We start from the raw sequence: 25313 nt of genomic DNA on the forward strand, positions 1-25313 counted from the left end.
AAATGACATAATGTCGAAATAACGACATGGGTCGATAAGTACACTTCCATTTTCGTTCTATTCTCGTGGAAATACACAATTATATGATTGAGAAAGACAGCTGTCGACCGTATTACAACATGCCTGGTTCAAACCTGTGGGCTATGGCTGAGACTAATCATCTATATGTTGTTTGAACCACTTAATTTTAATTGACGACACTAGGTACACCATTTTGTGTCGTACTTGTAAGTACATTTATGGGCCCTCACAGCTAATGCGATCGTGGTTAAGGCTCTACCTACATAACAGACTAAACGCTAATAATTAGGTTCATAAATTTGTAGAAATGATAGGTAATCGACGATCTTTTGGTAAGTATTCCTATAAAAATACCGAATTAGACAATTAAATGTATGGTGCTTTGAAAATGTCACGTGCAATGTTTAGCGTAGAATAGCGGTCAGCGAGTAAAATAACTTAGCAACTAATCGTACACCAACCGCATCTTCATAAGGCGTATCGCTACTTTATAAGGACGATATCGATGTACTTAACCGTGTCTAGAATTTATCTGTTCATCAGCTCTGGCCGGTTTACTTACTTACCTAAATATAGGAATGCTGAATCATCAATGTTTGGTCTTCTGAATGTCGACTTGGGATCTACGCGTCGTTAAAACCCAAATTAAGAGATTATTTAGATGATCTGCTCGCGTTCTTGTGACCATGATAGTGGAAAAATCCTGTCTAATGGCAAGAAACTAGGTAAAATTAGAATAAGTGCTTACTTTCGTGGATGTGGGATTTGGCACATCGGGTTTGGAATAGCAGAAATTAAATTATCACTCGTTAGCGCATGGAACAGAAAACTAATCATAAGTACTTATTCTGAAAACTTTTTTCCGGGCATTCATGCGATCTTCTCGAAAGTTACCCATCAAAGAATTGATTAAAATTAATTAAATGTTTCAAATCACTAGCCGCAACAAGTGTTTAATGAAGTGATGATATAAAACACTTTTTACTGACTTAAAAAGTGAATTCCTTCTCGGTAACTATCTCTTTTTCGTTTTCTGCGCTACCGATCGTTGGGCAAGCCGTTGGTGACGACCGCGGTAAGGCACCGTGAAATTAGCTGACTCTTTCAATAGTGTTGCGAGCTAATTATCCATTCAGACTCCGTGGATCTATCAACTATTGTATCAATTTCTGTTAGGTATACATCAATATGATTGTATTTCCGCTTCGAATTTTTAATGGGTAGATATCTCAGAGTACTTGGTAGATAGATATGACGGTAATAAGGTAGTTTTAAAGGTAGGTATTTACAGACCAGCGGGCTTATAACGTATCTCAGTTGACAGTTAGTTTACGTCATATTGATTGTCACTATTCAGTACATTGCTGCTTTGAAGTAACATGTTAATCATTATGATCTAAGGGAGAAAACAATGTTAAACAAAGTGGATTCCAAATAATTGTCAGTTGAGATACGTGATATCCCCCCAGCGTTGTGAAAAAAACGTCAGTCTGAAGCGATTCTTTACCTCGATATCTTGAGCTTGACATTCAAAATGTACTGCCGAAATAGTTTCTACGGAGCCGCTAGAGGCGCTGATCAGATTTTCCTGCGAAATTAATCGATAGCTAACCAGTTGCCGGTAGTCGATAGTGGAAAGTACGCGCTACTGTAGCGCGATTCTGCACAACTATCGAATATCGACAACCAACTAGCTATCGAGAAATTTTGTACGAAAATTGTCTTCCTCTTGTACTACGAGTGTAGATTGTACAGTAACTAGTTCAAATAAAAAACGATTATGTGCGTATAACAATTTATTATTACTAAATAAAAGGCACAGCACACTTACTTAGGGTTACTATTGAAACATAATCAACAAAAAATGTTTTTTTATTGCACTCTGTTTGAGCAAATGTTTTGGCAACCATTCAAACAAAAAAGGATAATATTCTTTCATAATTTTAGATCTCAAAATAAACGACAATTTTAAAAATGTTACTCTTATTTTACTAGGAACCCTTTTAGTTGCTATAAAAAGTATTTGCATACATTTAATTGCATTCAAAAATTAGCCTCATAGATTCAATATGGTGAAAAGATTACACTCATTATATGCAAAATGTTTCTTAATCAATATTTTTTCGAAGTTTACAAAAACAAAGTATTACATGATTTTATAGGTACTGGTAAATTACAAAAATATTTAGAGAAAATACACTTAGTAACTAGTAGGATACATATTTACTTTTTACTATAGAAATAGCCTTATTCATAGCCGTTGTACAAAATTTAGAACCGCCGTTTGGTTTTTATTATTATAAATAAACAATACAACTTAGGGCAACAATAGAAGGTGCATTAAACTGGAAATTAAAGAATACGTTTTTAACGAACATTATCTTAGAAGAATCACTTAGGTACGTTAGAAGTACACTTTACACATCACATAAGTAATTGCTAATTAATTGTCATCAATTTTACATTCTTCCATTGGACGTTTGAGTAGTTAGCTGGCGGTAAACAAATTCATTGTAATTTTGACTGTACCTACATAAATAGGTACTTTATGATTTTGTAAAACATAGAAAATTTCATAAAAAATATGCCTTGCGACTGAAAAGCACTTACAAACAAACGGCAGTTTCAACAATCTCAATCAGACATTACAAATAGCCTGGTACAATTCGATATGTTGTCCTTCAGCGGGTGTGATGGTCAATTGTCTGCTCGCCTTGAGGAACACGACAGTACCGGGCCGGACTTGTATCGGCTCTGTGTCGCAGACTGAACCAGTGCCGGCTGTGATGATGATGAGGCTGGGGCTTGAGCGGTTCGCTGTGTTGTAGGAGTCACCTTCCACCTAGGAGAAAGATGAAAAACATTTATATATTTGCTGCATTCATCGTTTGGTTCTTGAAATATGAACATGATGCAACATAAACAAAGATCAGAATTATCGTTAAATAGCAATCGACCAATGGTTAACCAATACTTTGCCTGCGCAAGTCTAATAATCTTTCATCGATGTTTATAAAGTTCTTCGTAAGCCAAATTCATGAATAAATCTTCCTTATGATGAGTTTGAGTCACTGCATTACACAGAGCGAAAGAACACCTTTGAAATCCACAGAAGCACAAAAAATATTCTCTAAACAATTATTTTATTTAACATTAAAAGTATTTTTTTTAAATTCTAAACGATTACCTTTCTAAAAAATATTTATAAGAGTAATCATTGTAATTATCATTAACCTATAATATTAGTTGGAACAAGTCAATAATATAATAAATAAGAGTCATATTAACCTAATTTACAGTACAGTTATTGAGGCAGCAATTAATGTTGGTATTACCATGAACACAAGTAAGCCTTGACTGATAAAGTTCAATGTCCGGTAATCAATGCTGAGTAGATAAGGTCAGCCACAAAAATAGGTTAATTACATTATTATATAATAATTTATAAATTGTACGTAATATTTATCACGAAAATCAACGCTATCCGAACTAAAGAAAAGAAATTAAGAGTAATTTAAACTATGGTAAATACATACTGAATATTAAGTTTCTTTTCACACAGCATATTTCGCTTCTAATGTTCAACATAAAGGGTTGCACTAACAAAAAAACTATCAAAGCTCTGTATATTTCTGTGTGTGTAAAACTAAAAGTTATTGGAGCAACGGATTTATTCTTGCAAACACAAGCATAGACGACAGCACGTTCCTCTATAAACCTTTATAGGGAGGTACCTGTACGTTAAAATACGGGCGAACGCTTTCATTCATTTGGATAAAAGATAAATGAGATAATAACATGATATTTCTAATAAGATTTGTTGACTAGTGTAACTGTCAACAGACTCATTTCATGAACAATATTCTCTCTTACCAAAGCTTACCAAACATGTTTAAAAACTTACTCTAATCTTCACTACAGCAAAGTCCGGCACAGGCGGCCTCCACACGCAACTATTAGCGTCTTCTAACTGAGGGTTGAACAGCAACTGGTCGAGCGCGTAGCTGCTGTAGTCCAGCATGTCCACGAGGGTCGGCACGTCGATGTGTTTGGGAGTCAGGCCTGCGCGGACCACGTTGTCCGAACACGCCATGCATTCAACACAATCTGGAAGAAAAATGTTTTTTATTGTTTGTTATAAAGTATTTTGCTAGTAGTTTTCCTTTTAGGCTAGAAATGTATTAGTTGAACATTTTAGAACTCGATAAAGCTGTTTTCTGATGCTGGGGCTACATTAGCGGGCTATGGCGAATATTCGTGTTAACGCGATGAATGTGGCCGGGTTCATCGTGTCATCGCGTAAGGTACCCGCGGGTATTAAGGCCTAGCTAAGGGAGATTTGTAATAAAATGAAGAATATCCAATATAATCAACCAGTTTTTATAATAATCAGTCATGTACTTATATTACTACCGAGTTTAAACAAAAAATAGCTTCTAAAGCTTAAAACTAAAACATTATATCACTTTTAAAAAAACGCTGTCTTTAGGCCTTATTATAATAGGGTAGGGTAAAAAGGCCTATACTATAAACTATTCAAAAATCAACTTAAACTAAGTAAATTAGTATTCTTGACATCAATAATCATTAACATAAGGCAATAGAAAGCATAGTAGTCTTAATAAATTAAAAAAATGTCCTTATTCGCATCCATCAGGACATTGAAAATCATCAGTATATTCTGCAGTCAAACCGACACATTCTTCGTGGTACCACTTAGAGCATCGCGAACATTACTTCATAGCATCATCCATTCTATCTTATTTGCAAGCATGACAGTACCGATCATTTTTTTTTTGTGATTTATTTTTGTCAGATCGCCTTCTGACCACAATGCTCGTTTGGGAGGCATCGTGACTGTAAGCACTAAAAACAATAATATATAAATTGAAAATATAAACTACGTATATACTACCACTAAAAAACATTTTAAAAACACGCTCCTACTTATATAGCAGTTAAAAAAATAGGAGTATAATAAGGCCTATTGTAAAATTTTATAGGCCTTAATATCCGCCAACCAACTATTTACAGAAAAGAATAATAATATATTTTTTATAACTACAAGTCTCTTAAAACGGTAATTTACGGACAAGCATACATTAATTAATAAGCGGACAGTCAATACAGGTTTGTAAATATGATATTTTCTAAACAACTTACGTTTTACTAGAGTCAATTTTTATAATTCGTGCTGCTGAACCGCATTTCTGAATGATTTCGACGATATTTGCGGGAGGAGAAGTGCTAGAGTGCGTCCGCCACTTTGCAGCGACTTGTATACGCTCTGAGCTTGTGTGACAGTAATCTTGATCGTCAACTACTGTATTTCGTACGTTTTTTGTGATTTAGGCCTTATTACCCGACAGGCCTTAATACCCGCAGGTACCTTAGTATTCGGGCGAATACGATGTAGTATCGAGGAGCTGTCGGTAAACTGACGCGAATCAAAGGGATTTGTCGCGCCAATATTCGCTTAGGTGGCTACATCTACGTCAATTCAGTATCGTCCAGACTTTGAAGCGAGACGGACGTGCATTTCATTTTTAAATATAATGCAAAGCCACTATTTCCTCAATTTTTAATTTACCGCTCACGTCTCCGCACAACAAACTGAACAGCACAAGGCACGATGCATCGCGTCAACTCGACACGAATCTTCGCCCGCCTTAATGTAGACAAGAACATCGCCCATACCCGAACACGATGTTTTTGTCGCGCCAACACCATACGAATCTTCGCTCGCTAATGTAGCCCCAGCATGATTGAAATAATTCATGTTGTGTCGCCATGGGATCTTATCAGTATTCAATACACCGACAGATAGATTTGTCAGATCAAAAACCACTAATTATTTTTTGTGATCCACACAGCGACTTTATCAACAGATTCTTCTATTGATTTCGTATATAGACTATATAGTACATTTATTAGATAGATTTTGTTAGTTTGAAATGAAAGGGAATTTATACAGCAGATTAGTCATCATCTCATTTGTAGCATATCTTATATTGACAGTGATAACATTAATCGCATAAATAAATCATTATGATCCTAATAAAAAGACAATAAAACAATCTAATTGTTTGTTAATATCATACCTCAAAGATAACTAAACACAAGTATAGCATTAATATACGATTAACTTAGATTACGAGTCAATGAAGTTCAAAGAATGAACATTGTTCTTATCATTGTATTCTGTGCAACAAAACAAACAATAATCGGGCAATACAAGTGCATTTATAGTGGATTTGCTGATAAGATACTTTAAAAGCATATATTGTTGTTATCTTGAATGAGTAATGTCAGATTTAAAGATAATTTCTTTGTAAATATTGCTCAATAGGTAATGGTCGTTTAAATTAACTTTCATTTCTTATCAGTAAAGTATCAATTTATGTTATTGTTAGTCACACTTTAATTAATAGGAAAGGTTAGGAGTACAGGCTTCGCCGCTTGTCAGACTTGGTACAAACGTAGTCGGCATAGCCAAGCCGAATCTACATAAATAAAAATGAATCACCAAAGTGTATGTATAACTTTTGAACAACTAAACTAAATCAAATAATTATATTTTAAATATGTTTGTACCTGCCGGTACTATATGTGTGGGATTACTGAAATCAAAAGTCCCACGGAAATGAAATCAAGTGGATAAAATATAACTATACCTGGACGAATTCGGGCCAGTCCACTAGTTGAATATAATTATATGGATGAAAGCTTGGGAGAAACCCCAGATCTTTATTACGGATCTCAGCTACTGGCTTGATAGTTAATGGGGGTCAAAACCTGCGTGAAACTTGCAGCAACTCTTGTTAACATTAATGAAAGTATTTGGTAAAGGACACTTACCTCCACTTAAGTAAGCATGTGGCAAGTTAGGCTTCAAGAAGATTGCTTGTCCTGGCTGTAACTGCATGTAGTTCATGAAGTATGGCGACAAACAGCCCACGTCGCCAGGGAAGTCTGCATGCAACCTCTTCACTAATGGGTACAGCAGGGACACTTGAGTTGATTCATCTGTAACATTAAAAATAATAGTTGGAAGTATTTTATGTGGTAATACTCAAAATGCAAAGTATATCCTTTTTTGACCGTAAAATAACTTTGTGTACCTACTGCTTTAATTTTGAGTAATGGAATTTACAATAGCTGGATATAGCAGCAGTATATTACCTCAATTGCTGCACCCAAATGGCTCAAAACGAATTTCATTCAATTACATTTAAAATGTGCAAAATAAGTCATGTCATTCCTACGATTCTTTTGATTATGACATAGTTAGCACATTTGTCTTGGCCTGAGTATAACTATGATCTACTCTACTGAAGTCTACTGTCATAGCAGAAAAAACTTATTTCACTATAAGATTTTAGAGTTACATATTACCTTCTTTGTCCAATCTATCCAGTAGGACCACTAAAGTTCTAGCCACTACGGCCTTGTCACAGGTCATAAGAGAGTGAAACACAGGCTTAAGCACGAGTCCACTGTCCCCCTGCTCACGATGCCCTAGCAGACTGTCCACACACTGTCTGTTCAACATTTCTGCTAGCTCGGGCAATTCTGTAATTGATAAAATTATAATTAACTAGAGCCCACTCGCGACTTGGTCTTCGTGGAAACCCTTCCCGTGAAAATCCAGATCCCTTGGGAATTCCAGGATAAAAAGTATAGTAGTGTTATTCTGGGTCTTCAGCTACCTATATGCCAAATTTCATCGTAATCGGTTCAATAGTATTTCCGTGAAAGAGTAACAAACATCCATACATACATAAATTCTCAAAAACTTTCGCATGTCTAATATTAGTGGGATTAAAATGTTTAAAGAATGTAATCAACTATTTCTTACTCGAGTTTTATTATATCTAAATAGGTATTGGTTAGTTGGTCAGTTGTAAATTTGGCAACTGTTCTCATACATTTGCTCTCACTTTATTGGCACTTATACACAAGTCATGAACCTGGCCTTAAATCTTTCTTTATATAATACATAGGTGTAACTGAAATGTAGTAGTAAAATACCAATTATTCCTTCAAAAAAAAAATAGACTAATTGACAGCTGTTTTTAGCAATAAATCATGTGCAAGCTATTATTAAAATAAAAATTCTCTAGATCTTTTCTATTTCTCCCTACATAAAACAATACTAACTTTGAAGGTATCCCTGTATCTGTGCCAGTGGTCTGAATCCACAGAGAGCTTCAAATGGTGTCAGTGCTATAGCCAGTTCAGGCTTATGGTTAGGATCCTTGTACATGTCCGGAAACTGTCTGTGGAGTTCCTCGGCATGCTCCTGAAATAATAATTAAATGATGTGTTTAAATATCTATGGTCAAAATTCTAAATGCCTACTTAACTTTTACGAAACTCCAACACTTGAACCTTTTTGGTAAACAAAGTTTATGGATGATACTATGATAGTTAAACGATAGCTTTTGAATCTATATAACTACTCCTTTTTCACCCCAACTCAGCCAAATGACACCCCTTACTAATAGCAAAAAACTACTAACTAATTAACTACTAAAAAATTTAATTGTAATAGCAAAAAAATAGTGATAATAAAACTTTCCTTCTATAATTTTTTTTTTATTATCATACAGGAAAATGTAACTCAATTTTAGGGATAACATAAAAAAAATGTCAGGCCAGACTTGTCTGTGTTTTTGATCTCTATAAGAAAAAAAAAAGTGGCCAGTCATGCTGTAGTTTTTTGCCTACAAATATGATGAGTTAAGGTGACATAAGGACAACAATGACATGTACTTTTAAACTCTTAAGTAAATAAATGGTGACTATGTATTTTTAAGAAATAAATGTTTAATCAGATGTGGGAAAATTCCTATTATTTTTATGACTACTGAGTTTGTATTTAGTATAAAAACTGTAGAATTGTAATATCTTAGTTCATTAATATCCCAATGGTAGGCAAGTCTCTTCTCGGAATGTGTGAGCTTTGGCCTTACATCAAAGATATTTTACATAAATGCAGGTAAAGTAATATAATTGTTCTCAATGAATCATCATTAGTTTGAAAATGATGTAATAAAGTAATACCAAAATAGCTTTGTCATATATTATTATTTGATAACTAACTTGATACCTAATAAACAGTTGAGCAAATGTGAAACTATCTATGAACTTTTAGTGATCATTGAAAATAATTATTATAAGACTGACTTACCTTTTTGGGATGAGCTTGAACAGATAAAGCTTTTCTTATAGACAATATTTTCAATAAAAATGGTACGGCCACACCAAACTTTCTTTTCACTGCCGGTCCAATAGCATCCAAGTTGTCTTTGATATAGTCTGAGAGAAGGACGCCTCTTTCTATGATCAAAGAAGGTCCGTTCGGATGGGTACCCATCCATAACTCCGCATAAGGCTTTGTCGGGTCAATTTGGATGTCTGGATGAGCACTAGATAATAACTGGGCTACTGTGCTCTCCAGTCCCAGTTTACCCCAATCGTAGTTTTGGACTTTGCATTGTAACTCCATCGTGAAAACAAACTGCAAAATAGTAAAAATAAAATGATGAAATACTTGATTAAAATATTTAAACAAATTTACAAGTTGTTTTAGTGATTTTTAATGGATATGTGACAACACAAATATACTTACGGTATGAAATACAACTACTTCTGAGCTTGTAAATTGCCAATTGATATCTATTAAGCTGTATACACAAAGTTATAATATGGTCAAATCATCAGCCGGCCGAGTGATTTAAATATCAATTGTCCGCGTTATCGATATAAATTAGTCGAGGTGATTCCATTAACAACCGACATAGCAGTTAAATGACGACGTAAAATTAATAGTGGGTTATAATTTTATCGAGAAAAAAATATACTGATCGACGATTTGAATTGAAACAGTGTCTGACAGCTATGACTTCTTTGACATTGATTGTCAAAAGATTTTCATGATGACGTACGAACTTTCGTTTAGAAATTGAATTTAACGTCGTCGCTGTTAACGTTCTTTTGTTACATATTGTTAGGTATAAGTTATATAGTTAAGTTTTATTGTAATAAATTTCTGTACATTTAAAAAAAAAATAGGATAAACTATGTTTATTCAATGTCATTATAATATTGATTATTACAATAGCATTCTTAAATTCCAATGATTATAAAGTTTTTGTCAGGTATGTTCTATCTTGATTAAAGATACCTAGCTTTCAGAAACTAAAAAATCTGCTCACCGATTTATAATATTCCTTTTCTTTACTACATAAAATTGCAAATTAGTTATTAGTGATAGGTAATTTGTGTACTTATAAACGTAGATGGGTAAGTAAGTACCTAGCTAATAAACAGACTGAATTAAATAGGTATATTTATTTTGTAATATTTCTTTCCGCATTAAATAACTTTTAAATATAATCAAGAAGACCTTTCTGCCTTATTCGCGTTCACTTTTGATCAGATTCATTAGTGTATTTAGGATCTTCCAACTTTCTATTTTCCGCGATTTTTGAACTTTTGATTATTTTTGCAGGTATTGCAAAACCTGTCAAACCCCTGTTAGTAATTTCCACGTTAGGCCCTTCGTCTACTGGTTCCCAAACATTAGGATCACCAATAAAATTCTGTGTTAGCGGCCCTGTATCAAACCGTAAGCTTTGGCGTGTATTTTTTTCAGTGGGACTGAGTTTAATCTCAATTTCTTTCAGATCAAGATAGGGATTCTTCTTCATTATTACCAATTGCTCGTATTGGCGAAGATCTTCTTCAGTAAAGGCATTTTTCACAGTATTGAAACGAGCCTGTATATTTTTTGATAAATCTTGAGTGGAGCTTTTTATTCTTTTTAACGCATTTTCCAAATTACTTGCCATCTTTTTGGTACGATCAAGCCTTTGATGATACGTTGCTTTCTCGCAAACTCTAGAGTCTGTAATCAAAATAATAGTAGGTAACAATATATAATAGTAGGTACCTAGTTAGGTAGGTACTTAAATTTTTATCCTCCTGACATCATTGGCCTTACTACTAACATCTTACTATGAAACAACAGACCAACCCAAGCAGCGCAGCGTCAGTATCACTGTCAATAATATTATATGGATTATAAAGAAAATTAGACATGAGGCTGCAGGTAGATAATAAGTTTGATCAATAACGTGAGTTATCCATCAGTCAATGTGAAAGCAATGCAAAACTGCAGCCGAAGTGGAGATCACAATAACGGTCGTAAAATGTAGTAAGTAGGACGACGGTAGTAATTTAAATATTTGTTCCGAGATTATAACGCCTACAAGCTCCTAATCATATTTTAAAAATAAAATTAGATTTCACTTACGATTTCCATACAAATTAAAATTCCATTTGGAGCTGTCTCTATGTAGAGGGAATGTATAGTTAAATGTGAGACACAGCAATATACACGTGACGCTTATCACAGCAGCATTTCGATGCATTGTGGCAATGCTTACGAAATAGATAAACATTGAAACCGTTTACCGACTGGGACGTGAAATACCACATAACATTTTAGACATTTTTAAAACGTCATTTTTCGTTGCATCAAAGAGAATAAGAATTATTTTTTATAAGTAAAACCTCCTCGTGTCGCCACTAGTGAATGCAATCCCGATCTCGCGGGATCCCGATCTCGCGAGATCCCGTGTATTTTTTCGGGATCAATCCCGAAGCATAATATGACGAGATCCCGTTCGGGATTGTCGGAGAGGGCATTTTCAGCAGTTAGCTACATTGCAAAAGACTTAAGATGCCGATTAGAAGATCATACTATTGATACACTTTGTTTATTAAGAGGCTACTTTCAAAATGCCATGTGATTACTTTTTATTTTGATCTCCTTGAGCTACACCTACTTTTTTGATTATGTTCATGTTATTACACCTGTTGATTATGTTACGTTGTTAGTAATATTGAAAAATAAAGGCTTTTATTTTCTTTCAAATAATAATTTATTGCATTCACCACACTATCACACACATATTACATTAAACAAGCCGTTCGAATTGTATTATTTTTACTAACTAGACGGGATCCCGAAAATCTCGGGATCCCGCGGGATTGATATTTCTGATCGCGAGGGATCTCGAGTTGACGATCTCGAGTCGGGATTGCATTCCCTAGTCGCCACTAAATTCAAAACTTGAGCCACCTAATTAATAATTTCCATATTCTTATATGATATTGAGAAGAAAATAAGACCTCTAGTTAAAACAACTTAACACAAAGTTCTAAAACAACTTTGTCCCACTTTAAAGCCCGCCTGTAGGGCTGGGTTAAAATAAAACAGGCGCTGTTATTGGCTGCGGTCCACCCTTTCCCCTATATTTTTGTCGGGATAAAGAGGGAGAGCGCGAGGGGCGGGGCCTCGGTCCTCGGGGATGTATGCACCTGACACTCTCAATAGTAGTACCTCTTGTACCCGAGTAACACGTGTGCTAATTATCACGATGAGCGAAGAAGTTGAGGATAATCAGACGGCCGCGAGTACGGTGCAGACTCCGCGGCCGTCATCTCCACGAAAGTTCTTTGCGAGAATATATGGGCATCTTGAGGAGCCCAAAAATAATAGTGTTGTTGAGAATGTGTTTGAGAGCGAGTCGTCTTCGGATGTAGAGATAGGAGAGAGTGAGAGCCCTTTGGATGTCCAGGCCAGAGCGCCGCCGATGTGGCCGTCGCCGCCGCCGTTGCCGCTTTGCCCGCGACCGATGTTGCTGCCTCACCAGCAACTTGCATTTGGAGCTGGCCTGGCCGCTTTCTGTAAGTGCAACTATCTGTATATTATTGTTATAACCATCTGTGGTAAAATGAATTAAACGATATACATATTAATGAAGACGATTCTTGAGCAAAAAAAGTTGTTAAACAACATCATAGAACTTAATATACAGGGTGTCCCATAACTCAACGATAATCCGAGACAGGATGAAAGGCCAAGTCATACCGGTTCTAGGAAAAATAAAAAATAAATCCATATCACTCAGTTTAGCAATAATAGACACTTTTCAAAAAAGTTAAAATTCCACACCCTTGGTCGCATTTTCAAGTCCTGTGATCACCAATGTCACAATTTCGCTGTGTTTTTTTGAATTTCGTGATCTTCATTAAATATGCTATTAATCGTAAAACAAATTTATGCACAAAACATTGTTAATTTCATAAAAAAAGTTAAGTTTTAGTGAGTCATGATTCACAAAAATATCGTTAGTTAACTTTGACGCTTCATATTGAAAAAAAAATGTACTACACTACCCTTGGCAAGTTATTTCAAAAGTTGGCGCATTTAATCAAGATTTCAAAATGGTGCAACACTTGTCACTTTTCTTGCCATTAAAAATGTTATTTTTATTTGAACGACGAGTATCCTCGAAAATGGATCGAACGCAGTCGTACAATTGTATGGCGTCCTCGTCCCCGCGATCTAAATCCAGTAGATATTTTTTACTGGGAATGTATAAAATAAAAAGTCTATTCAAAATCAATACAAAATCTATCAGAACTTCGCCAGAAAATTGACACAGCGTCAGAAGAAATAAATGCAAGGAATTTTGCTTGACTGGTGCAAAGATCTTTTGTACGCCGTTGCAGAGCCTGTATTCGTGCCAGAGGAAAGCAATTATTTTTAGTAAAGATGTAATTGAGTCAGTCCATAACCAATATTTAATGTAATAAACATAATAGGTAATGATAATAAAAAAAAAGAATGAACGAATCATCGTTCTTATTTAATTATTCTCCTTAAACTAAAGTAATACCAAATTGTTTTCCTCTGGCACGAATACAGGCTCTGCAACGCCTTACAAAAGACCTTTGCACCAGTCAAGCAAAATTCCTTGCATTTATTACCTCTGACGCTGTGTCAATTTTCTGGCGAAGTTTTGATAGATTTTGTACTGATTTCGAATAGACTTTTTCTTTTACGCATTCCCAGTAAAAAATATCTACTGGATTTAGATCGCGGGAACGAGGACGCCATACAATTGTACCACTGCGTTCGATCCATTTTCGAGGATACTCGTCGTTCAAATAAAAATAACATTTTGAATGGCAAGAAAAGTGACAAGTGTTGCACCGTTTTGAAATCTTGATTAAATGCGCCAACTTTTGAAATAACTTGCCAAGGGTAGTGTAGTACATTTTTTTTTCAATATGAAGCGACAAAGTTAACTAACGATATTTTTGTGAACCATGACTCACTAAAACTTAACTTTTTTTATTAAATTAACAATGTTTTGTGCATTAATTTGTTTTACGATTAATAGCATATTTAATGAAGATCACGAAATTCAAAAAAACACAGCGAAATTGTGACATTGGTGATCACAGGACTTGAAAATGCGACCAAGGGTGTGGAATTTCAACTTTTTGAAAAGTGTCTATTATTGCTGAACTAAGTGATATGGATTTTTTTTTTTTTTTTTTTTCCTATAACCGGTATGACTTGGCCTTTCATCCTGTCTCGGATTATCGTTGAGTTTTGGGACACCCTGTATAACTATTTCAATTATTATTATTTAATGCAATATTAAGTTTTATTAAAATCTTTTTATTGCCAAGATAACTTTAATGTAGAGCAAATTACAATCTTGAATATAGTTTTCCTTAATTAGGTCGTTTTAATCCACAGGCTTACGAACAATGAAATTACTTAAATAACTGGTGATTTATACCAAAACTTGGATGAACCTGGTTAATGCCAGCCTACAGTCTATGTAAAATTCTATTAAAAAGAAAGATATGGTTTCCATAAAAAATTCCTCATTGCTCGTTTGTTTTAATTTTTTTCGAGATTCTAGTTTTTTTTACAAAAGTTCCTGCGATGCAAGAGTAGGTATTTACCTAATTATAATTATAGTGCGGAGGTAGAAAAACTTAAGCGGCAGGTTATTTGATTAGCATGGATGCGGTAGGCAAGATTTTATAGCGTCTTAACGAGTTACAGTCTTTGGGGTCAAAAGCCCCAAAAGTATTTTAGAGAAGTCTTAACAATAATAAACCAAGTTCCGAATAGTCGCAACTGACCGAGAGTAATGCGCACTTGAAACGAGTAAACTTCCGCTTATACGTAGGTATAAGGCGTACTTATTATATATGGGGTTCTTACTTTTATAGAGTGATAATGTGTTATTTTTTCTTCGATGCTTTTTCATTATTCGAACGAAACAATCATACATTATAGCTATATGGCTATAATTTTAGAGCAGCCACATTCACAAGAAAAAAAACAGCAAATTCAAAAGTGTGTCTTATTGGGATATCTTGTACCTTCCCAACTAAATTACACTAATCAGCTACGCAACTATTTAATAAACGCGCGAAGGGTACATGATTTGAATCATGAGTCAAAATATGTGTGCTAGGATCTGAGAATATAGGTACGTGCAACGGTTAACAGCTAGGCAGACCAAATGTATGTTGTATGCTCACCTCAAGCCTGAGCCAAGGGGATGAAGTGAGTAGAAGAGAAGTCCCTACAGCTTCGACAATTTAAAAAACTGAAAGGGAGAAAATACCTTCGTCTATTACGTCAACTTTGCAACGATTTCATGTAGCTGCTATTAAATACAGTTTCGTGGGTGAGGTTAGTAAACGGCACAACAAAAGAATACTGCGACATTAGTAGCACCCAGAAAAGTCTAGACCGCTAATTTCATATATTGCTAAAAAATAAATAATTAAGTAAGTAGACGATAGTAAGTATATTATGTAACAGGTAACTGTTGATCATGGGGACTCAGGTTTGATTTTCGTTCAATACATGTCCCACGGCAGTAGGTAGGTACTATTGGTCTTTTCTAATTTATATTAGAAAATTTCTCAATAGCAGCGTGGACTCTGGTAACGTGTCCGCTAAATGGCAGTAGGTAACATTGTCAATGGCAAAACGTGGATGTACTACACCATTGCCTCCATCTTACGGTATACGTAATGGTAAGTAGGTACCTATTAGTCACTAGCTGTCCCGCGCAACTTCGTTTGCGTCACATTAGAGAGAATGGGTGAAATTTTTCCCCGTTTATGTAACATTTTTTACTGGTAGATACTCTGCTCCTATTGGTCGTAGCGTGATGATATACAACGTGTCCCAAAACTCAACGTCAAAACGAAAACCTGAGCTAGGCCGAGTTGTGTTGACTCTCAAAAAAATTAAAAAAAAAATCCATCTCATGTGACGCAAGCGAAGTTGCGCGGGTCAGCTAGTATTAGTATAGATTAGTATAAGTAGATTGAGCAAGTGGGTATAGTGGTATATGAGCAATAGTCTTTGCTCAGAGGTAGAGTCGGATACTCGGATGATAAAGAAGTAAGGGTAGTGGTAGTGTACTGAGATGGTTCACGGAAAGTGAGGATGTGTTTGCAGCAGACAAAGACAGCTGAATATCAGTATTTTACGTAGTGGGACTGCCTATTGGACCTCCACAACCCAATGACCTGGTTTATAACCCTTCGATAAGACTGGTTGTCAGACTATTGTTAACGAGTGCCAAAGATCTTTAAAAATGACAGCCAGGGCCCACAATTTTACGAACCTTCCGATTCACGCAGGAACTCGATATGTATAAGGTGATCACCCATCCACAGAACAATCACGGCAGGCGTAACTTAACCACTGTCTGCAGTGTGGTAAGAACAAAATCTGAGTACATAACAATCATTTTTTGTTGACTGTGCTCAGATAAAAGATTCAGTTTATAGAAAAAAAATGTTATGATTCTGTACGTAGCAAATGTTCAGTAGGTACAGATTTGTAAAACGTAGAGACCAATGCTACGGGCTAAGTTTATAGCCTTTTCAGGGTTTCGTACGGGCCAAGCCTAATTAAGTACCAATTTTGTAATAAATATAGTAGGTACCTACCTATTTAAGCTTTGTATAACTTTTGTTGAAAAAAAAACTTTTACTGACAAACAACTTTTTTATTTTAAGGGATGATTTTTTATCTTTTATGCGTTTGTAAATCGTTTTAATTAGGTAGGTACACATCAACTTAATAGGAATAAAAAAGTAATTTTACTAATGTCGTCATAACGTTTTCTTTCTGTAGTACTTCCGAAAGCCTACTATCGACTGCTAGGTAGTTAGATACTTAAAAATCCCTCAATCTGCCAATGCAAGTGATACGGTAGGTACGTGTTCCACAAAGCTCAGGGCTACGAAAATTTTGTATCGCAGTGCATGACGGTCTTTACGAATAAAGCCGCAGGGCTTACGTAGGTGCGCTCCGACGCAGAGCGTATAGTTACTTACCTAGTACGTAACTATACCTACGTACCTACGTAGTAACGCTCGTTTTATTAAAAAAACTGTACAACTACCCATGTATTGAGTAGAATTTCGTATAAGCGAAACTAGGTATTTTATCATTGTGCTATGCTATAAACGAACGAAGATGTTACTTTGTAACAAATATTCCTCTAACTCTCTGGACACAGACCAATGATGATGATGATGCTATAAAAAACTATGATTCCACGACCCCTCGGTCTGGTCCAATATATTATTTATCGTTACCAAGGATCGCCATTTAAAAGAAAAATACGACCTTATTTAATAAAAATAAATGGCGCAAAATTTTATTTTCTTCTCTGTCTCATAAAGAGTCTCAAAGATCAAAGATATCTTTACATCTGCAGCTTACTCGTATAAATAAAATATCACTAGAAAAATATTCGAATATAATAGAGGGTGTCCGCCGATAAGCCTTTTGCGCGGTACAGAACCTCCTTCCCTAATCCTTTCACACAACTCTGCCGGACATCTCTTTATGGATTTAATGAAAACAAAATGTAAACATATTTTTCCAAAGTAAAAATCCTTATCTCGTTCACTAGAACTCGGGGTACGTACTACTAGGTAGTAGGTACGTTAGGAGATACCACTTTATTCAAAGGTTGTGCCAATTTTTTATGAAAATCTTTTCACTTGTCGTCGAATATGGTTTGTAGTTCGAAAATATTATCACCAGAATTAACAAGTATGGCTCAGCATATAATACTTAGACCCCTAATACCACATGCCCGCGTGCAAGAACTTAGTACGATTACTGAAGTAATCTCTGTCTAGCAATGTTACATATTCAGTTGACTTACTTACTTGTAGTAGGTACTTATAATCTGAAACAACTTTGTCTTTAACAAAGAAGGGACCATAATTATAGCATTGTCTACATTGTTGCCTATCAGGTACAAACAATGTCTAAACACACTGAAACGCTGTAGAATAAGTATCTACACCAAAACATTACGAGAATATCAAAGTAGACTCAACATTTCCCCAGAATGACAATGTAGAGTAAAATCCTGTTTTGTCTCCATCACAATGGAACAATTTTCATTTAAACTTATTAGTGTGAAAATCTTTTACTGTGGGGAGTCTTATTGCCATGAAAATAGAATCATAATGGTTTGTCGCGTCGCTGAAAAAGCTTTGGTGAAATGTCTGAAGGGAGGCGGGGGCGGACAGCTGGGCGGCAGCGCCTGGCGTCGACACTGGCTGTGATGCGATTACCACACCACGTCTCGCTGCCCGCCAATAGAGATGTGCCGGCACCCATTCGAACCCGCTCTCGTGTTAAAATTGTCGGCACTGTTCCGCTACGCTATAAAATCCATTGTTCGACTCTAATAACTATTGCGAAATAACAGTCCATGAAACTGATTAAATGAATATACATTTGTATTCGTGCCTTTGTTTCAGCGATACGGTCGGCCGATGATGAAAATCTTGTTTATCATTTTCAACTTTCGATGAATAAAGCAGGTTTTTCTAGTTGGAAGTATAGAAATGGTAACTAGAGAGAGTAAAAAGGTTAGGGTCTAATTCAAAGATTAAAAAAAAACCTCAGCAATTTTAACAAAAACATCATTCAAATACAGCAAGATAGAGCAAGCACCTTACATTTTCAATCGATCACTATTAAAAACGAAAACGTATTTTTTACTGCGACACAGAATAAAGCACTACCGTGGACACTCAAAACTTCATTGTTGAAAAGATTTGAGAATTTTGCGTACATCGGCGGGCAGGCGTGGGAACTCGCACGTGTCCCAATCCTCCAACTGGCAATATAACATTTCGATTTATATTAGTCGCAATTTGTATCGTTCTCGTTTCACATCGCATTTGGCCGAGGTACGTATTGAGCTCGGATTGTGGTGCGGTGCTCATCAGCCTGTCACAAATGCGACAATCGATTCTTGGATAAACACGGCTCTATACAAATTATATTACAATTTATTATGCCCATTTTGTGTTTAAACGTTACATCAAATAAGTAGGCTTCGTGTAGATAAGTAGGTACCTGCTTATTTCGAATTGGATAACATTACACTGAAAGATCACTTGATTTAGAAAACAGAATAAGTAACACTAGTTTTTTAGAAACTGAATAATTATTTGCTTCTTTCAGTACGCTGCATTATTCCTTCAAGTATTCTTTTTCCTTCTTGCATTTTATGCTTATCTTAAACTTCTTTAAAGACGGACATTATCATTATTTTGAGACCTTAGTACAGCCATGGACACCAGGTCCAACTTATCTTTGAGAATGGTCTTCTTAGCTTTTAATATTGGCAATCGTAATCAAAACGTTTTCAAATCAGAACGGTCCATTTCTTTTCCACATCACTACTCCTGCAGGTGGAACGGTGAGGAAAAACCGACAATAATAAGAAAACAATTTCACTGCGATTTCTGTATTGTGCTCAATTGAAATGCGGTGAAGCGACGGCATCGTGATATCAATATCTGAGAGAAGGCATTCAAAACAAAACACGAACAAGTCAGGTGTGGAACTCTCATCTCAAAGTTTGTGAGCGGTCGAATACACCCGTAATTAGGGGATCTCTATATAGTAATGAATATTATGGGGTGCAGCCCTAACACGCGTATTGTTAAGACCAACTTATTGTTGATTAAACACAATCTGTATTTTTAATCACAGACTACAATGCCAATATTTTTGTAGTAGATTAATGTGTGATAAAAATCAGTAATCTTATGCGTAATGGCTTTATTCAAACTTAGCTCTATGGGTAACAAACAAACATCAATTACCTACACATTATGTTTTATCATTTTTGAGTCTCTATACTTCAGTAAGTACCTAGGTTATTTTTTCTTTTGTGCAATCTGTGGTCAACTTAGTGACAGTTGTTTAAGAATTTTTTAGCATAAAACAGCTAAAACAGACTCAATGTTCCCTATAGCACTGTAAGAGCTTAGATAACCCAAAACGTTCTAAAACGTCTTGATGATCCTTTACTTATTCTCCATGTTTTATTCTACGTAATAATACCTACTAAATTTAAATCTTGTTAGCAAGCCATCGTGGCTAACCGCTATTAACACGGCACTTACTTTCGACTCGATTAAGCGCATGACGATTGATGTGACAACACTCAGTCAGATAATACGGGCATTGTGCTCCAATTACATACGTACTTATGGCGGGGGAACACAGCTGACGACTCTCACCCTTCTCCACCCTTTTATACTCACTGTTTACTAAGTATTCAATTATACGAATTTGTTATCTCTTAGATTATGTGTTTAGTGCGGCTTAAGTTGACTAATAAAAATCACGTGCGTTTTGTATTCAACTCATTCCAATCGAGTGGTTAGTGGTGCATGCCTAAAAAACAGATGGGTTTACCAATGATCGATAGGCTTTTATATTTCTAGACCACCTAGAAACTCCTCCTTAAAAATAAACGACTGTAGAGTGTACTTAGACCCAACTTAAGGTACAAAGTGCTACACAGCATGAAGATCTTATCCATAGATATGTAAGTAGGTATTCTAAACTTAATATGGCCGATATTAATATGCTATCCATGAATATAATATTTGCTTATCCTCTGACGGCTGTTAACGCATTACCACCTTTGTCTTTCCTAACTGGCACTTGTAACTGGCTTTTGCACTTCATAAGATTAGCATGCATACAAACAAACATTGCAAACCATAAGCGCATAGGTAATATCGGTAGGTTTCTGTGCTAATTAACCTAGGTAAGAGCTACAACTGCACTTACGTGGCGCTAAAAGAAGGTAGGTACCTATGTAATGAAAATGTAAGATTGATACAATTAAAACTAATTTGTTTCTGAATTTAATTTTGCAGAAGATCTTATTATTGCTGATTACCTCGTACGATACGAGTCTGCTTGTCTAATTAAGGTTGCTTTGATTGTTCTCAAAATGTATTTTGTACAAACCTCTATTTGATACCCCTCATTAGTTGGGAACTACAATGATGATTCCTTCAATAGTGGAAACAAATGGAATAAGAACAATCTGACACGCATTCTCCACTAACGATACAGGTCATGCGAGCTATTCCTTTATCTTCATAGAAATAACACGGTTATTTTCTTTAACAAAAATTGGTTAGATGTGCTTAAATGGAGCTCTTTTATAACTTGATGAAGCAGGATAATTACAATAGGTTGAATGAGATAATAAAGCTATACTTAGGCAGGTAATGTGGGATTCTTTGCAACTTATTTGTTCTTGGTTAGTTTTTGAAGAATCATGAGGTTCCTCTCATATGAAAATTGGCATAAATACCTACCTGTTATCCTTGTCACCCGATTAAATAATTGAACGCAAATCGACTTTAACCGGCCTAGAGACGTTATGCTTAGTGACAAGCATATATCTATAGAACTGGCTTTTGAGCTATCAGAAACAAAGTAAACTAGTGTAGCATAAAATTGTGTTGAAATCATATCCAAGCACTTTATTTCAACATGATTGGGTACAAATCACAGGATACGGAAGGTTGAGCAGTGGCTCGTGATTAATCACTAATTGACCGGACATTATTGTAACAGACACCGATCCTGCGCGCCCTGCGCCATATGTTGCCTGCGAAGTGCTTCAATCTGGACTCTCGCACGCTCTATCAGATATCCAAACAATAGTTAGGAGTATAAGAACAAGAACATAGGATAAAGGTTTGTGAAATAGCTCGAAATTAGTGTGAATATTGTAAATTAGGGTATATCTGATTGACCTACACGTTTGACCAGTGGGAAAAGTTGTATTTATTTTATGTTCTTGCAATGGTAAGTTAAGCGGTTAAAAAAAATTTAGTTCAAGATTAGTAATTTTTATTGATTGAGATAAGAGAGGAATTACACATAATGCACATATCCAATTAACAATTAGGTACTTCAATCACATTATACATGAAATTATCTAATTAGAAGCATAATAAATAGCTCTTCAAAAGTTTGGTATGAAACTAAACACTTGACTATAAGCCCGAAGCGGCATACAATATCGAATAGCAAAATTATGAGTGATTAAATAATCGTGATTCACCGTCGCAGGGTTTCACTGCTCTAGACACTTCCGGGACAATATGGCACGGAATCGGAGCTCTTACAAGCACAACTTTCTCATGGCTCCTAACGTTAGTACACAGGAATTGCGAGGAATCCTTATAGGAGTGTTTTTTGTTGGTATAGGAACGCGGTTTGGTTGGGAATACATTTTGCGGCAAGTGACGGAATTAATCGCGAGTATGAACTGCGGATGACGAGGACTGTGGGAATTTAAATTTTGCGACGGAATTGCCACTTTAGCATAGAAAAGACATCTTTTTTTATGCTAAAGTTAAGTTGCTCTAGCCGAGCGGTTCTTCAGCCTCCTTTCACGTTTTTTCCGTTGATTCAAGCCGTTCCCTGCAATGACTTAAGGTCCCTTCACTTGTACTTGCAATACCTAATAATATATTTTTACGAGTAAACGAGACCTAGTCCCTAATTGGTACCTACAGATTTTTGATAAAACTATTGAACTGCGCGAATAAGCCACTAAGAAGGTTTTCGTCTACCCAGATACCTAGAAATTCTAGGTAGACTAGTATGTTCCTAATGCTGTAATCCATTGGTTACATTGTTATTTGTTTCTAGTGGCTCGGAGACGACGCAAGGAGAGTCGACCACGTCGACAACGCACTACATTCTCCGCACATCAAACCCTGAGGCTCGAACTGGAATATGCCAGAGGAGAATACGTGGCTAGGGCTCGAAGGTTTGTAGCTATTGAGATTATTTTTGGTAGGTTGGTACTACCTACTTACTTGCTAACAGTTATACGGACCACTCAAATGCTACTTTATTGTACCCTGAGAACCGTATGAATTTATTTGATTCATGAAACAATAGGAATAAATATGTTATGTTAGCATTAACATGTTATAGGTACCTACTGAAGAGATAACGCATAAATTGCAGGCACCGGTGTGCACAATATAAATATTGATTGTTACTAATTAAAACAAAAATAAAGTGTCATTCTTCTTCGCTTAATAAAAATATGTTTCACGCATGACTCATGTAGGTATTCTAGGTATTATTTTGAGTATAAAGCACCTATTCACCTACAATAGGTGCAATGACATCAGGTCATAAAACGGAAATATTATTTCAGGTGTGAACTAGCATCTGCTTTGTCGTTGAGTGAAACACAGGTGAAGATATGGTTTCAAAATCGAAGAGCTAAGGACAAAAGGATTGAAAAGGCACAACTAGATCAGCAGTACAGGTGACATATTACAATATTTGCCTACATTTTGAATTAATTACATATACCTACCTACCTATTTGTTTTATTTCGTACCTGGGCATTTCAATTAAAGTTAATTTTCATGCACTCTATATTTACTAAGGCGCGTGTGTCATTTGCTAGGCAACTAAATCTTTGCGCCTGGTATCATAGGTTCGATTCCTACAAGAAATAGCTTTACTTTGCTGTCTTGAATCTTTGAATCTGATTAAAATATTGTAAAGCAATTAACTGAAAATATATCCTACATGGAAATTACTCCAACCCGTTGACTAACAAAACGCGTAATAATCACGATGACTAAACAATGTTTGACTAATCAATTTAAAACGTAATTTCTCTACAGAAACCTAGCAGCGGCATCTGGCCTGTTCCCGTCAGTGCTGGCTCCAGCGTACTGCACTCCGCCGCCCTGCCCTTGCTTACCAGTACCACACCCACCGATGAACGACAAATAAACCCTTATTATTACTCATTTTACTTTTCTAAGCTTTGAATAAGACGCAGTGGCGGTCTAAGGTAGTCGGAGATCCGAGGCGGAAAACCTTATGGGGCCGCCAGTAAATATGTATAAAATGTTTGATATCAATTTTACACAAATCAAAGAAACAAAAAATTAAAGAACAATGATGATTTTGATAAACAATGCAAGTCGTTGTAGTGTACTGTAGTACTTACTTTAACTGTTAGTGAGCTTTTTTATTGCTCTAGGATGTAAATTAGATATTTTGAACAAACTCTAAATGTTACCTATAATTTGCGGTACTTATAGTTAAGAATTACATCCGTATATTTGTGTGAACGGATGCGTTAAGTTTTGCAATGGACAATAGTTAATATTAGTATAGTGTAGTAATTACACATTTGCGTTGAAAATGAAATAATTTATCTTATAACACAATGCATTCTGGTTTTGCTATTAGGTAGTCATACTAATAGCTTAGAGTCATCAACAGAAGTCGCTGACAAAGCTTTTATTCCGTTTGAACAAAATGTCGCTTTCTCGCTGTAAATATAGCTGAAATTAAGAGTTGGAATTAGTCAATAAACGTGGCTAACAGCAGTCATACAAAACTGTGCTATATTTAAGTACACATTTAATTTTAAACGGCCTATTTACTTAGTTAACTATTATATAATTCTTAAATGTGGGTAAATCATATGGTGGGCATGTGGTGTGTTGAAGAACCAGATGTCGTTATTTCTGATGGAAAATTCTAGTCTTTTTTTTGTAGCAGATTTCGTGTAACGAATCTAAATTCATGAGTAAAAGATGCGTTTATTTATAAAGTGAAGTATGAATGTAGTACTTAACCTATTTTGTATTTCTCCTACATAATAATATTGTATTATTATAGGAAGACATAAATTTAAAATCTTATACCTTTAGCTATCCGTTAAGCTGTGTATTGTTATTCTTAAACTAAGATGATAATAATATGAATGATATCAACTACTAATTGACCTAGTTATTTATCTATAAAGATACATAAACAAAACTTAAGAACGAAAAGTATTCTGAATGTTTTATTACGTTTTCATGAATACTATGTAAATAGTTTTTATCTGAGATAACATAATAAGTCCTACATCAATATTATTCGATGTTCCTAATGATGTATTTAAAATTATTCTATGTGTAATGAAAAATAGTGTAAATAAGTAACTGTCTAGAATATATTAGGAGAGAGGGATGTTGAAATAAAAGTGATATAA

At 35.4% G+C, this 25313-nt stretch overlaps 3 protein-coding genes across 3 annotated transcripts; 1 reads left to right on the forward strand and 2 right to left on the reverse strand.

Moving 5' to 3' along the window:
* Nucleotides 1-1805: 1805 nt before the first annotated feature.
* On the reverse strand, nucleotides 1806-9936 carry Mpi (mannose phosphate isomerase). The gene is made up of 7 exons (XM_076119991.1): nucleotides 9656-9936; nucleotides 9215-9544; nucleotides 8182-8323; nucleotides 7417-7593; nucleotides 6880-7047; nucleotides 3926-4128; nucleotides 1806-2863 (listed from the first exon to the last, which is right to left on the reverse strand). The coding sequence occupies exons 2-7, from the start codon at nucleotides 9530-9532 to the stop codon at nucleotides 2660-2662; spliced, it is 1212 nt and encodes a 403-aa protein (XP_075976106.1). The 5' UTR covers nucleotides 9533-9544; nucleotides 9656-9936; the 3' UTR covers nucleotides 1806-2659.
* A 370-nt stretch (nucleotides 9937-10306) lies between these two features.
* Nucleotides 10307-11657, reverse strand: LOC142976433 (uncharacterized). The gene is made up of 2 exons (XM_076119790.1): nucleotides 11342-11657; nucleotides 10307-10933 (listed from the first exon to the last, which is right to left on the reverse strand). The coding sequence occupies exons 1-2, from the start codon at nucleotides 11487-11489 to the stop codon at nucleotides 10452-10454; spliced, it is 630 nt and encodes a 209-aa protein (XP_075975905.1). The 5' UTR covers nucleotides 11490-11657; the 3' UTR covers nucleotides 10307-10451.
* Nucleotides 11658-11854: 197 nt separating this feature from the next.
* LOC142976432 (homeobox protein rough-like) lies at nucleotides 11855-24419 on the forward strand. Its single transcript, XM_076119789.1, has 4 exons — nucleotides 11855-12780; nucleotides 22943-23063; nucleotides 23463-23576; nucleotides 23944-24419. Exons 1-4 carry the CDS (start codon nucleotides 12402-12404, stop codon nucleotides 24053-24055), a joined length of 726 nt encoding a protein of 241 aa, XP_075975904.1. The 5' UTR covers nucleotides 11855-12401; the 3' UTR covers nucleotides 24056-24419.
* The last annotated feature ends 894 nt before the right edge of the window (nucleotides 24420-25313 follow it).

Source organism: Anticarsia gemmatalis, chromosome 11, assembly GCF_050436995.1.
Source record: "Anticarsia gemmatalis isolate Benzon Research Colony breed Stoneville strain chromosome 11, ilAntGemm2 primary, whole genome shotgun sequence".
In the NCBI taxonomy this organism is placed as follows: domain Eukaryota; kingdom Metazoa; phylum Arthropoda; class Insecta; order Lepidoptera; family Erebidae; genus Anticarsia; species Anticarsia gemmatalis.